This window comes from Oenanthe melanoleuca, chromosome 14 (genome assembly GCF_029582105.1).
Source record: "Oenanthe melanoleuca isolate GR-GAL-2019-014 chromosome 14, OMel1.0, whole genome shotgun sequence".
In the NCBI taxonomy this organism is placed as follows: domain Eukaryota; kingdom Metazoa; phylum Chordata; class Aves; order Passeriformes; family Muscicapidae; genus Oenanthe; species Oenanthe melanoleuca.
In genome coordinates this window covers 13,800,120-13,813,381 of record NC_079348.1, presented here as the reverse complement: position 1 = coordinate 13,813,381, position 13,262 = coordinate 13,800,120, and the positions used below count along the sequence as shown (strand labels likewise).

The 13,262-nt window shown below is 45.4% G+C and overlaps 1 protein-coding gene across 2 annotated transcripts in view; it reads left to right on the top strand.

Moving 5' to 3' along the window:
* The window catches only part of ADCY9 (adenylate cyclase 9), an 82,550-nt gene that overhangs the window by 60,293 nt on the left and 8,995 nt on the right, over positions 1-13,262 (top strand). For both annotated transcript variants that reach the window (XM_056502952.1, XM_056502950.1), the window contains 3 exons: positions 1,849-2,057; positions 8,359-8,518; positions 11,425-11,573. In XM_056502952.1, coding sequence (XP_056358927.1) covers positions 1,849-2,057; positions 8,359-8,518; positions 11,425-11,573 — 518 coding nt within the window. The remainder of the gene's footprint in view (positions 1-1,848; positions 2,058-8,358; positions 8,519-11,424; positions 11,574-13,262) is intronic.

The following is a 13,262-nucleotide window of genomic DNA, read 5'->3' as shown; positions in this document are numbered from 1 at the left end:
TCTGCAGAATTGCATCAGGATAAATTAGGTGTGGGTTTCTTTTCTGCCCAGTATGTCCTGCATCTCCTTCTGCTGCTTGTTGCTTTCAATTCTGGGCAGTGCTGTCGCACTCTCCTTAGCAATATTTGCTTGTTTTCCAATACTTCCAGGTGACCCCTGACTTAATTTATTTTGTTTTATCAAAGGAAAGCCCAGTTTTGTTGCAGTTCAGTCTCTTCACTTTGGTCAGGAGCTCCATGCTCATCCTGCAGCCCTGTAATTTAGTGGTATCTCCCTGCATAAAGTTCCTGTAGCAGCAACAGGGAAAAACTTCCTGTGGGATGCAGCCTGCAGAATTTGCAAACTGTAGAGAAAATAGTAAATCAAGTAGTTTCCAGTGGAAAGATTGGAAAGAGAAGCAAAACAGAGATAGTAAAGCATATACAGATGGACCTTATAATGTGGCTGTGTAGGAAATTCCTAGAGAGAGCAGGAATGTGGCCTGTTCATTTTGTTAGTGGCAAGCTAATAATTTGAAAATTATTACATAAGCCTCCTTGACAGTGGTAATTTTCACTCTCTAATAGTAACTCTGCAGCACTGGGGCAAAAACCTGTTAAAGCTTTAATGTTAGCAGAGTTCTGGTTCAAAACAACAATGAAATCTTTTGGAGAGTGAAAATATGTGACAACAGTCCAGGTTCTTTAATGGCCTGACAGTCAGTGCTGCTGAAATGACTTAGGCACCCCTGAATTCACCTGATTATACAGTGCCAGCTGCATCTCAGGCTGTGATCCCTCTCTGGAATCAGCTCTGCTTCCCAAGAGCCTTAATCTGTTCTCATTTGGAAATGAAGGCACTGCTTAGCACTGTTAGAGCATCTTTAACTCTGTCACTTGGGGATACAGTGCTGCTGCCCTTAATTCAATTAATGGGACTTCATGTGTGGATGGACAGGATTCTGCTACCCCTTCAGGTTAAAGGTAATTGTGGCACTGAAGTGATGCTGGCTGGATTTATTAGGTTGCAGAGAAGTACAGATGAGGAACAAGTTTGTTTCCCAGTATTGATGAGGACAGGAAGTGTTCTGAGGAGCAACAGAAACTTCCAAATTAAACCAGAGCACTCCAACTCGTGGTGACATTGATAACATAATTGCTGCTTTTATTTGGAACTTGTTTTCTCTGATTTCTTGGGCAGATACAAACTCTCCTAGGGCTGGGCTCACCTTCATAAGGATGTGAAGCTCATGATCTGGTTTTCAGCAGGACTGGCCATGGTAGCACAAAGCACAGCTGCACAAGCACTGGGCCAGGCCAGGATGGGATGGGAATGTATGGTGAGAGGTTATGGAAGAGCAAAATTTGGTGTCCTTGACTCTGATCAATTTGAATTACACAACTTTTAATGTGGTTTGAAAGGGAGATGTGAATTCTCCCACAGGAGCTGTGTCTGTGGTGTGGTGTTAAGAGGGTTTTCTTAACCATCAGGACTAAAAAGGTTATAGTAAAATCTGTTATTATTTTTAATTTAAATAATAACATTATTAAAGAAGAAAATATCCCATAACTTATCTTCTGCTTATTACATTTATGTTTCTTTGCATGGAATAGTCAATTTCTGTGTTGTTTTATTTCTGTATCATAATAGTATGTAAAAATCACCCCAGGCCTGGGGGCTGTGGCACTAATACTTTTTTTCAACACAGCCATCAAACCACCCCTTCTGCTTCTTCTTCCCAAACAGTGCTTACACTGGATTATGAAGTGGCCAAAATTTCTTCATTCCTTTATTTGTTTGGTTTTTTTTTTTCATTCCGCAAAATAACATTTATTCCTTTTGATCCCTCAATCCCTGTATTCCACCCAGGTTATAAGGAATGCTCCAGTGAAGACATTTGCCAGTGCAACCTTCAGCTCACTCCTGGACGTGTTCCTGTCCACCACAGTCTTCCTCATCCTCTCCATCACGTGTTTCCTCAAGCACGGGATGGTGGCGTCCCCTCCGCCGCCCGCGGCCGTCGCCGTCTTCGTCATCGCCATCCTGCTGGAAGTGCTGTCCCTTGTCATCTCCATCAGGTAAAGGCAGTGCCACAAAGTCTGCAGAGAGCAGGGGGAGCTGCAGTGATGCCTGGCTCAGGAACATTTTGTTTGACAGCATCCCAGGAGCTCGCTGGGACGGGCTGGGAGGTTTGAAGAGCAGAGTCAGGGCAGCCAAGCTCGCGACACGTCTTGTGCAGGAATTGCAGCAGAATTGTGCCTTTGATAGAGATCATTTAGGGAAAGGAATCTGCACCCATCCCTGCCCCTCTTACTGCTCCTTGGGATGCCAAGTGTATGTCTTCTGTCCTCACAGGACTGTCAGAATTCAAACAGAAAACTTTTATCTGTCCTGCAAACAAACCCACCCAAAACCGCTCCTTTAAACTCCAAGATAAAAGTACAGAATTCTGGGGTTAAAACTGACATTGTGATTCAAAGCTGCAAAGAGCAGTGCTGCCCTCAGAGAAAGAAAGGAGACTGCTAAAAGCACGTTGTGTCTGTCCAGACTTAATTTTTTTTTAAGTTTTGTGGGTTGACATTGAGACAGTTCATATTTTCTGTGTCTGACATACAACAGGCGTGCAGTGTTTCCCCAGAAAGGAGAGGGCACTGTTTTGTCTCTTGGCAGGGCTGTGCTCAGAGATGCCAGCCCCACACCTGAACCCTCAGCAGGTGCCTGGTTTTTAGCAGCAGTTCCCCATTCCCCATTTGCTCCCAGCCACCCCCAGTGCTGGGGTGTTTTAGGCTTCCAGGACACTGCTGTGGTAGCTCCTCCATCCCTGGGGTTACTCACACCTTGTTCAGTGCAGCTCATCCTCTCCTGGGTGTGCTGATCTGCACAGATACCCCTCTATAGCCTGTCATTAACCCTGTTAATGAGCTGTTTGTGTGTCTGGAGGTGTAGGAGGGAGTTCGCTCTGCTCTCCTCATCCCCGTGTTCCCTGCACTTCCCTGACACAACAGCAGGGTAAGGGTGGTGTGTGCAAATGGGTGTCCTCTCCTGTAGTTCTGCAGATCTGTCAGGAATGTGTCAAAATGCTTTTGTAATTATGAGCTGGAAGCAATTTCTGCTGTTGTTTCAAAAGAAGCAAGAGATTGCAGTTTGCACTCTTATTTTGACTTTGCAGGGTTGAGGTAAAAAATACTGAATTAGTGCTTTAGTCACTGAAGGAACTTTGTACCCCACTGGGCATATAAATGTGTTGCAAGTGGATTTACATCAAAGCTGGCATGTGGAGTAGGGAAAAGCCATCTATGAAATGCTTTTAAAGATAGCATTTCTTAGCAGGGGTGTTTGGCTGTTGCAATTTGAATAATTTTTAGAAAATCTAGAAATTCAGAGAGTTAAAAGCTGTACTTGGAGATGGTTGAACTGGTAGAGTTGTCATTCTAAACTGTATTAATTGTTGCTCTGTCCTCTCTCTTGCATCAGAAATGCATTTTCCCCTTGGCAGAAGTTTCAAACTTCTGCACTCTGGTTTGGATGGGGCAGAAGTTTTTCAGGCAGTTTAATGTGCCCAGGGAGCTTTTTCAGGTGATCTGGGTTTGGTGGCCATGAACTTGTTCAGCTGGAATCAGCTCAAGCACCACTTTCCAGAAGTGCTGCTTTCTGCTGTACAGGTGTATTTGGAGAAGATTTGTGTTTACTCACATTACAGGTGAATTCTTACTTCATTTTAGTATTTTTCAATTTGTTGTTTTCCCCACTTGTTTTCCCTATAGGACATTGCTTTTTACTTATTTTTTACATTTATAAAAATTATTGCTATAGTCTTAGAAATATTTATAGGTAGATGCATAAGTTTTATTGCAGTCCTGCTCTATAATTGGTGGTTTATGGGTTCCTTAAGGAGAAGGAAAATTGTTGTTTTCAGTCAATATGGTCAAGAGTTGGCAAAGTGGTTTTGTCTGTGAGTGGCTGTGCAGGGGTTTGGCTTCACTGCAGCTCTGGGCTGTCAACCTGACCTGAGCTGATCTCAAGACCCCTCAAATTGTCCTGGTTATCTTGAGAACCAGGAATGGCTGGATGGGGTAAGTGACCACTGCCTTCCCCTGTCCCCTTCTTCAAACCAGCAGGGATGTTTTGAATTTATTTTGTGTGTTTGCTTTATAATAAATACCTAAAATACACTTCTGGGCACCCCAGTCTCCGTAACCTGAGGATCACACTCTGCAGTTCCTTTGGGCAGGGAGGTGAAAATCATCTTTTTCCTCTTCAAATCCTCTTCCAAGTGAGGACTGCTCCCTCTGACCACTCATTATGCACAGAAACAGTGCAGAACTTCCTGTGCAGAAATGTCATCCCAGATGACAATCTCAGAATACCACCGAGATATCTTCGGGGAGGAGACTGGACTACAATGCTGGGCACAATCCCAGAGTTTCAGGAAAAGGGATTATTTTAAGACCAGAAAATTCTTGCCTAAGTTTCACATTGTGTTTTCATTATCATGATGCTAAACACCCTGCCTTTAAATCAGCTAAATTGTAATTAAATCCAGAATCCAGCCTAGTAAGGGCTCCCCTGGCTCTCGTGGCTCAGCCCTCAGTCCAGCTGTGGGAGGGAAGAGGAGAGCACAGCACTGTCACAGCCTGGGCAGTGAGAAATTACCTAAAACTTGAGTTCTGCAGCAGCAAAAGTCCTCATGGAGCAAAGCTTATGAGGGAGAGGGATGTTTTGATTCCTCTGAAGTGTCTGATAATAAATTATTGGAGTACCTATAGATGAGGATCCCACTGTTAGCACAAGAGCCACTTGAAAATTAATTGTATAAAGCTGCACGCAAAAATTGGTGCTTCATTTGTGAGCACGTGGAAGATGTCATCTCTGAAAATGTTCTCTGAAGAGTGTCCTTCTGCCTACTTGAAACATAGCTACTTTGACGAGCTCAGCTGAAGTGTAAGAGATCCTGAAGTTCTGGGAAATTTTAAAAAATCATCATTGAATCTACAACAGTGTGGGAGATTCCATTTGGGAGTCTGAAGAGTGACTCTACAGGAATAGGGGTTAGAGATTCTGCCCAACAGCTGCCCAATATTTAGTGTAAATATAGAAGTTTTGTTCATTAGATAATTTTGACATCTTATCCTCAAGTAAAACTGCTTATAAATAAGTTTATTTACAAAAACTATGTTGCTTTTGATAGCATGCTTCAGGGAAGGGTTGAGGGCAGAAGAGTGGGTGTTAGCCCTGTTCAAGAGAGGGAGAGGTGGGAGCACTTTCAGTTGATTCATCAATTTAAAAGGACCTTTCTAGACAGCAAAAAAGAATCATCTGGATGAAGAAATCAAGTGCAACCCAAAAGTAGAAGGGAAATTGTGCTGTTGTCTGACCAAAGAACTGCCCTTCCCCTGGTGCTTCACTGTCTGTCCTCAGCCAAGACCTGTGGCCAACACTGGATCTTCCTCACTTCCTCATGACCAGGAGCAGAAATTGTTTCCTGCCCCTCGAGCTGGATGAAGCAGATCTGTTAACACGACTGATACAGAGTATTGATGCTGGGGAAAACAATGTAGTCTGTTTGCCTTTATTTATTTCTAACATCTGGTATTTAATATCCCACCAAATTGCTGCTATGCCAAAAGCTTTTGATTTGAACTCTGGGAATTGATTTTAAACTGCCAGTAAATACAAAAGTGATGGTAACAGTCTCCATTAGCCATTAATCATTTATGTCAAAGTTACTAATTTGAACTCCAGCTTGTGTAAACAGCTCAGATGCTTTAGCATTTAAGCCCTGTTGAGCTGCCCACTGACACTGCATTATTTACTGATACTGCCCTGTAGCCATTAAATCTGTCTGCAGCTCTCACTGCTGTCTGGATTTAATGCACCCCTGACTTCCTGTGCTGGGAGCGTTGGGCTGCATTCACTGTTCAGGAGGAGAATTCCATCTTTTCATTCCAGAGCACAGAGCCCCACTATAAATCCCATCCCCAAAAAATCAATGCAAGAAGGTAAAGATTATCAGGAGCAACTGGAATTTGCACCTGCTTTTTTGAGGCACACAGCTGCCTAAATAAAGCAGTGTCCTCATGGCAGGATTAACCCGTCGGGTTCGCCCCTGGATTTGTTGCTATAGCTCCCACAGGAATTTGTCCTGGCATGGAGGCTTGGCAGAAAGGAAGATGCCAACTCTGGAGTTTGGTGTGTGGGTTGGGGTGAGAGACACGAGCTGGGCAGGTGCCCCAGAGCAGGGGTGGGTGCCAGGCACCAGAGCGTGGGCACAGCTGGCACCTTGGCAGGGAGCAGGTGCCCAGGGAGCCCTGGGCTGCCATCCCTGCCCTGCCCCTGCCCCGCCCCTGCCTTGCCCCTGTCCCAGCTCTGCCCCTGCCCCTGCCCCGGCCCCAGCTCTGCCCCTGCCCCTGTCCCAGCTCTGCCCCTGCCCCTGTCCTGCCCCAGCTCTGCCCCTGCCCCTGCCCCAGCTCTGCCCCTGCCCCAGCTCTGCCCCTGCCCCGCCCCTGCCTTGCCCCTGTCCCAGCTCTGCCCCTGCCCCTGCCCCTGCTCCTGCCCCTGCCCCTGCCCTGCCCTGCCCCTGCCCCTGCCCCTGCCCTGCCCCTGTTCTGCCCCTGCCCTGCCCCTGTCCCAGCTCTGCCCCTGCCCTGCCCCCGCTCCGCCTCTGCCCCAGCTCTGCCCCAGCTCTGCCAGGGAGATGCCAATCCCAGCCCACGGGCTCCTGGAGAATGGGGCTTTGCTTTTTTGGGTGGTGATTTCAGATACTCAGCGCTGGGCACAGGGGTACAGCCTGTGATCCTTCAGAAACTTCTCACTCTAGAGAGGTTTTTTAAAATCTTCTATATCCAGTTTTTAAATTTCAGTGCTTTACAATTAGTGCAATACAATTACACTTGTTGGTGTGAATGGAAGTCCATTAAACTGGGAGCTGGCAAATCTGCGAGCACCCTCTCGTGGGCTCCTGATGAATTACAATGTATTCCATCCTCCCAAATTCCTCTTTTTCCATGAATTTAGGTATAATCTACAGATTTTCCCTCAATTAGAGTTCTTATGCTTCACAAAATACTTGTGGTTGCAAGTCATAGAATTCCAGATCAGAGAATTAAAATCTCATTCACAAACAATTTATGTTTAAAGGTGTGAAATGAGTATCAAACTGCCATAAATAAATTTCAGTTCAGCTTGGTTTGTGTCAGGCTTTTATCCAATATAGAGCCTTGTATTTCAGACAGCAGGGTTAAAAATGAGAGAGATAAAAATAGTAATAAATATAATATTTTAATAACAAAAAGATATCCTGGATATCTTTTCTCTTTTCAGAGATATAGGTGATATGGGGTAATTTATGTAACTTTGGAGACTGGGAATTTCATATTTTGTGTGTGTTTTTTGGGAGTTTTTTTCAGCTATGGGCATCTCTGTCCAAAAAAAAAAAAAGGTGTGATTTTGTACTGGTTGGGCAGTCCAGATTTACCTGCCCAGCCTGAGTCTGATAACTCCACACATGCCATTAATGGCTCTGGATGCAGCTAACTGTGCTATACCACCTTTTCACATCTTCTTAAAAATAATTAGGCACTTGAACAGCAGTTGCAATTTTTCTCAAGTGACTGATGTTGAGCTTTGAGAACGAAGTTATCCCAAGGATTTATTTCTGTGGATAAATACTGGTTTTCTATTCAATGCCCTTGAGCATTGAGCATCCTTTTACCTTGCCTTATTCATTTTAGCAATTAGAGCTGCTCTCATTTGAGAAGCATCTCCTGCAAGCTGCTCTCCAGAGCTCTTCCAGTTGGCTCCTTCAGCTCTTCACAGGTTGGGGCCGTGGTTTTCTCGGCAGCTCCAGGCGAGAGCCGTCCCTCCCGCGTGCCTGCTGGGATCCAGCTGGGTGTGTGCTGCCAGCTGGGCTCAGCTCAGCTCCTGCCAGCTCACAGCCCACGCTCCCCTTCCCCTTCCCTAATGACAGGGAGCACAGCCTGCCTGCACAATGGCTGCTGGCAACTGGGAGAACTGGTTTGGGTTGCAGGGTGATGGGTGCTGGAGCTGCCCTGCTCCTCAAACATTCCTGGTGTTATTTTCAGTAACTTCAACTTGTAAAAGTTTTCCCCTCTCCTGCTTTATTTATGAATGGAGAGGAGTTTTCCCTGTGTTTAACCATCCAGGGAAGTGAAGTTTGTCTTTCTGTTTGTTTCCTCAAAGCCACCATGGCGAGGCTCTCCCCTCCCCAGCTGAGCAAACACTCTGGATTATTCCCTGGAATCACAGCAGGTGCTGTGGCACCTTGGTTGCTCACAGAGCCTAAGTGGAGGATTTGAAGCAGGTAAATGAGAGGTGCAAGGTGTGCTGTCCCTGATGCCTGGGCCCTGCTCTCTGTTCCAGGATGGCATTCTTCCTGGAGGAGGTGATGACTTGCACCAAGCGGCTCCTGGAGGTGATTTCTGGCTGGCTGCCCCGACACTTCTTCGGTGCAATCCTGGTTTCTCTCCCAGCTCTTGCAGTTTTTTCACACTTCACCTCTGATTTTGAAACAAATATACATGTAAGTTGTTCAATTCCGTAATGTGATGGTTTGGAGCTAACAAAGCTTGTTGCTTTCCTGCCTTCCTCCACCTTCCTCCTGCTCTACATCTGTTTGATACAGATCCCTTGGAGGGATGGGGCTTTGTGGATGATGGAATTCCTAGTCTGTTATGTAAACACAGTCATGGTGAAAACTCTCAGACAAAAGGGGAGAGGATACCTAGAAATTCCTGCTGGTTGCATGCCTTTTTCCTCTTAGACCAAGCACTTCTGCAGGATTTTTTTTGAGATAATGCAAGTGGTTTACCTCTGGATTATTGTCCTGGGCTGGATTTGGAGTTTGGAGTCAGAGAAGCTGTATCAGTGGAACCTCAACAATGAGCACAGGATTAGTGAGGGAGGTTTTGGCTTTCCAGAGTGAGATGAAGGAACTCAAAGGAGAGAGCACTTGGTACCTAAAAATGGCCATTGCAGAGGCTGTGGGAATAGTTAAAGGAATGCAATGACTGCCTTCTGAAAAGGAATGGAAAGAAACTGGCATGTTTAACTCAGACACAGAGATCCATAGAGAATTTGTTGTCTCTGTTATTAAAAGCACTCAGAGAACAAGGGGTTAAACATTTATAGAATCACAGAATGGTTTGGGTTGGAAGGCACCTCTTGTTCCAACCCTTGCCATGGGCAGCAGTGAGGAGGGGGAAGAACAGTTTTATTTAAAGGCCAGCTGTAGCATAAAATCAAGGCTTAAAAACTGAATAAAATGGCCTCAAGCTGGAGATAAAAGATTGTTTCTCTGCAGGTTTCTCTTAGGCAGCACAGTGTGCAATCCTTCCTTTCCAGGATCTTCAGGGAATTGTGTTTCACAAAGCTCTTACTATTTCAGGGCCCTGGGTGTAGGTAATGACCAGCTCCTCTTCACTCTGCCTATCACAGCTTATTCCTGGCTACTGGGGAGTGTTTGTTCCATGGGAATGTGTGACCACACATTTTTTGGTCCTTGCTGATTTAAACACAGCATGGGGTTTATCCTGTGGTTATCACAGTCACAGGAGGGTGTGGTTGGCATTCTGTCCTACCCCATGCTGAAGATGATTCTGCAGCTTCTACCTTTTGGAACTTTAGTTAAGCATTTTTAAGCTGTAAATTGATTTGTTTGTTCATTCAGTCTAATGATGGTTTTTCCCCTGCATGATTATCAGTAAACTAACTAGTAATGTTTTCCTCAAAGGAAGGGAGCTGACAACCTTCAAATCTCTCAAATCTGTCCATTGATTTTGATACCATCCCATTCATCACCATCCTTGATCATCTCTCCAAATGTTTCAGATAATATCAGAAGAACCACTTTGTGAGTGTGTTCTCAATACAGCAGCTCAGATTGAGTCAAAACACTTCAGGCAGCAGCAGTAAAGCAATAAAATGGTGATTTTCATCACCAGACTGAGAATGAACTTTGCTTTCTTTCCTCTTGCAGGTGCTCCAGGGTCGTGGGGCTGTGGGCTCACTCTCCAAGAGATGTCCCAACTCGACTTGTGCTCAGTGTTTCCACACTCATGGAGCTCTAGGAAATGGAGTCAATCTATAGAGGGTCAGGTAAGTGTCCTCCTTTACTATGACATGGTTTTGCAAAGTTTTTTTTTATTCATAGCATTTTATAAGCTCCCTGGATATAAAATAATTAAAATGAAAATTAACAAAAACAGCCATGAAAAAAAAAAAACTTTCCAAAGCCATGCATCCATAGTAGAATCCAGCACATCCTGACCCTCTATAGGCTGGCTTCATGCTGGGGCATCACTTGGAGTGAGAACCAGTGCTCTGCCACTTTAGGAGACCTGAAATGGGGGGAAAAAAGTAAGTTTAACTTATTTTTTTTTAATGGACACTTCTGAAATTCATTTTATTCGTTTTTAAGTCATTTTAAAAAAACAACAATTGTTGTTTGTGGTTTAAAAATGGTGAATTCTGTAAGGATTTTTCCCATACACTGTCTGCTCTCAATCACATGCTTGTTTGTTATGCCACAGGACTGCCAGGCTGCAGAGTCTGCACTTCAGCTGCACAGGACACCTAAAGGGAGGAAGGGAGAGAATGATCATTTCATGCTGTAAAACACAGCATAAAGCTAGACCAGAACTCCTTAATCCAAGTGTGGAGTCTCTGCTTTAGCTTGGATGGTCATGAATATCCTTGGGAAACCAAAACTGGCACATCATTGGCACACTTGAGAGTTTTGAGCACTGTAAGGTTGTACCTGGGGAGATGAAGGTGCTCTGGGCAATGCATCTGTCCTGCACTTCCTTTCCTTTATCCAGGCAAGTTGTGGAGAATAAAAGGGTTTTGAGATGAGGCACTTGGAACAGAACTTGTCCTTTCAAATTGCCACAAGTGGTCATGTTACCAAGGGTGAGTTGTCAGTGACTGAAGCTGCCTTTTGTCACCAAGGCAGATCTTTCCTTCCCTGGACCCAGCTCCTACAGGGCAGGGTGAGGATGTTCTCTCTGAAGTGTTTTTAAAAGCAGGCAGGTGGGTGAAATTGCACTCTGCATTTCCAATGCAATGGAATTTTGATACTCATGTAAAGCAGGCAGGATCTAACCCCAGCAGTGGAGAGGGGGTTGCCATGAATTTTCATCTTCCTTTTTTCCCTTTTTTGGATGAGAAGAGGCACTGAGCTTTTGGCCAAGGTAAGATGGAGGCTCTGGACATCATGTGTGATAAAAAACTCCATCCAGGGAAAATGGTGACAAACCAGCGGTGCTAAAGGTTTTCTTGCTCCTGGAAGGGAAGATGTCCATCTTCAGGTGGGATCACTCCCTGTGCCCATCATCCAGGTGGAATTATCCCCTTCTCCCTGCTGGCCCCTCTCCATGGTGTGTGGCAGGCCCTGGGCAGCTGTTAACCCCCTCTCTCTCTCTGTTGCAGTACACCATGTTCATGTGTTGTGCCATTCTCATCACCATTGTGCAGTACTGTAACTTCTGCCAGCTCAGCTCCTGGATGAGATCCCTGCTGGCAACCGTGGTGGGAGCAGTGCTGCTCATCCTGCTCTACGTCTCCTTGTGCCCCTCCAGGTGAGCTCTCCCCCCAGGGCAGCACAGCTGGGCTTTCCCCAGGGAAACAAGGGGCTGATGCACAGGATTTTGCTGTCTGCCATGACTTTCTCCAGCATCTCAACCTTAATGATTTTATTTCTTCATTATTTATTTTTTTGAAGGATTTCAGGGGGCCCTCTTTGTTCTTCCTGATGTGTTCCTAGGACACAGTTACAGACCCAAAGAATTGCCTTTCACCACTAGTTTGAAAATCTGTTTTATTAAGGAATTTCCCAGGTATTTGGTGGTGCCAGAGAGCCCAACTGCTCCCCAACACCCCTCTGGATTTATTTTTGCCCTCAGGAGCCAGGTGTTCTTCTTCCACCTCCTTCCTCAATGCATTTTCCAGTGTGGGAGGCAGGTGCTTGGTTTTAATGGGATCTAATGGGATCTAATACCCAGTTCCATTCTCCTGCCTTTTCAGAGGACTCTGCAGAACAGGAACCAGAGGAATCATGATAATGCAGTTTCTGTGCAATAACCTTACATGTTTCCAGTTTTCCTCTGATAAATTATTTTCTGCAAGGAGAATTTTTTTTGCAGTATTCTCCTGCTGTTTTCTTGCCAAGAGACTCAAGGGGGTCCTTCCAGCCTTCTACTCCTGTTGGCAAAATTTTATAATCAACTTGCACTTCTCAGTGGCTTAAGACCCTCTCTTGGGATGGACTTAGCAAGGTCTTCTCCTCAATCAGTTCCTCTCCTTCAGAGACCTTCTGAATCATAAGGTGAAGAACAAGAAAAACCCCAAACAAACCAAAAAGTGTTTGCAGATACATATTTTAATGAGTATTTAGCTTTAATTACCTCTTTGAGTGTCTTTAGTGTCTCTTTTAATCTTGATCAAATCAGTATTTTAAAAAAGGGGTGAGTGAAATTCACCTCTTATACCTGTTCACATCTGTGATTTGAGGTTGAAGGGAGGAAGTCCTGGGAAAAAATATCCTGGAGCTGGAGTCAGTTGACAAATGATTTCTACAACATGTAGACTACAGAAAAATCCCTCTCTTGTCTCTGCAGAGGGCTTGGAGAGGAGGGCAGGGGAGTTCTCTCCAGCTTCAGTGCAGGAAAGGAGTGTTTGGTGCTGAAGCCTCCCTTGTCTCCTCATGGGTTTGTCCCATTGGGTTCAGGATCCAGTGACCCCAGTGAACATCATCTGTCCCCCAGCACTGAGTGGCCCTCTCCCAGTCACAAAGACCTTCTCCCCTTGGCTTGCACTGGTGCTTTCACTGGCCAGCCACAGCTTCACTGAGGATCATGGAATCTCAGAATCCTTTAGGCTGGAAAAGCCCTCAGAGGTCGAGTCCAGCTGTTCCCCCAGCACTGCCAAGGCCACCACTGACCCATGTCCCCAAGTGCCACATCCACAGGACTTTTAAATCCCCCCAGGGATGGGGACTCTGCACTGCCCTGGGCAGTTGTGCCAGGGCTTTTGCTTAAGATTTTTTTTTCCCTAGTATCTCTAAACCTCCCCTGGCACAACCTGAGGCCATTTCCTCTTGTGCTGTCACTTGTTCCTTGTGAGCAGAGCCCAACCCCCACCTGGCTCCAAACTCAACCCCAGCTTTGGTTTTCCAGGGGAATTAGTGGAGAGCAAACCCTTGATGCCATTTCTCGATTCCCTGGTTGCTCTTCCCTAATTCCCCTCAGCAGGAGTTCCTGGAGCTCCTT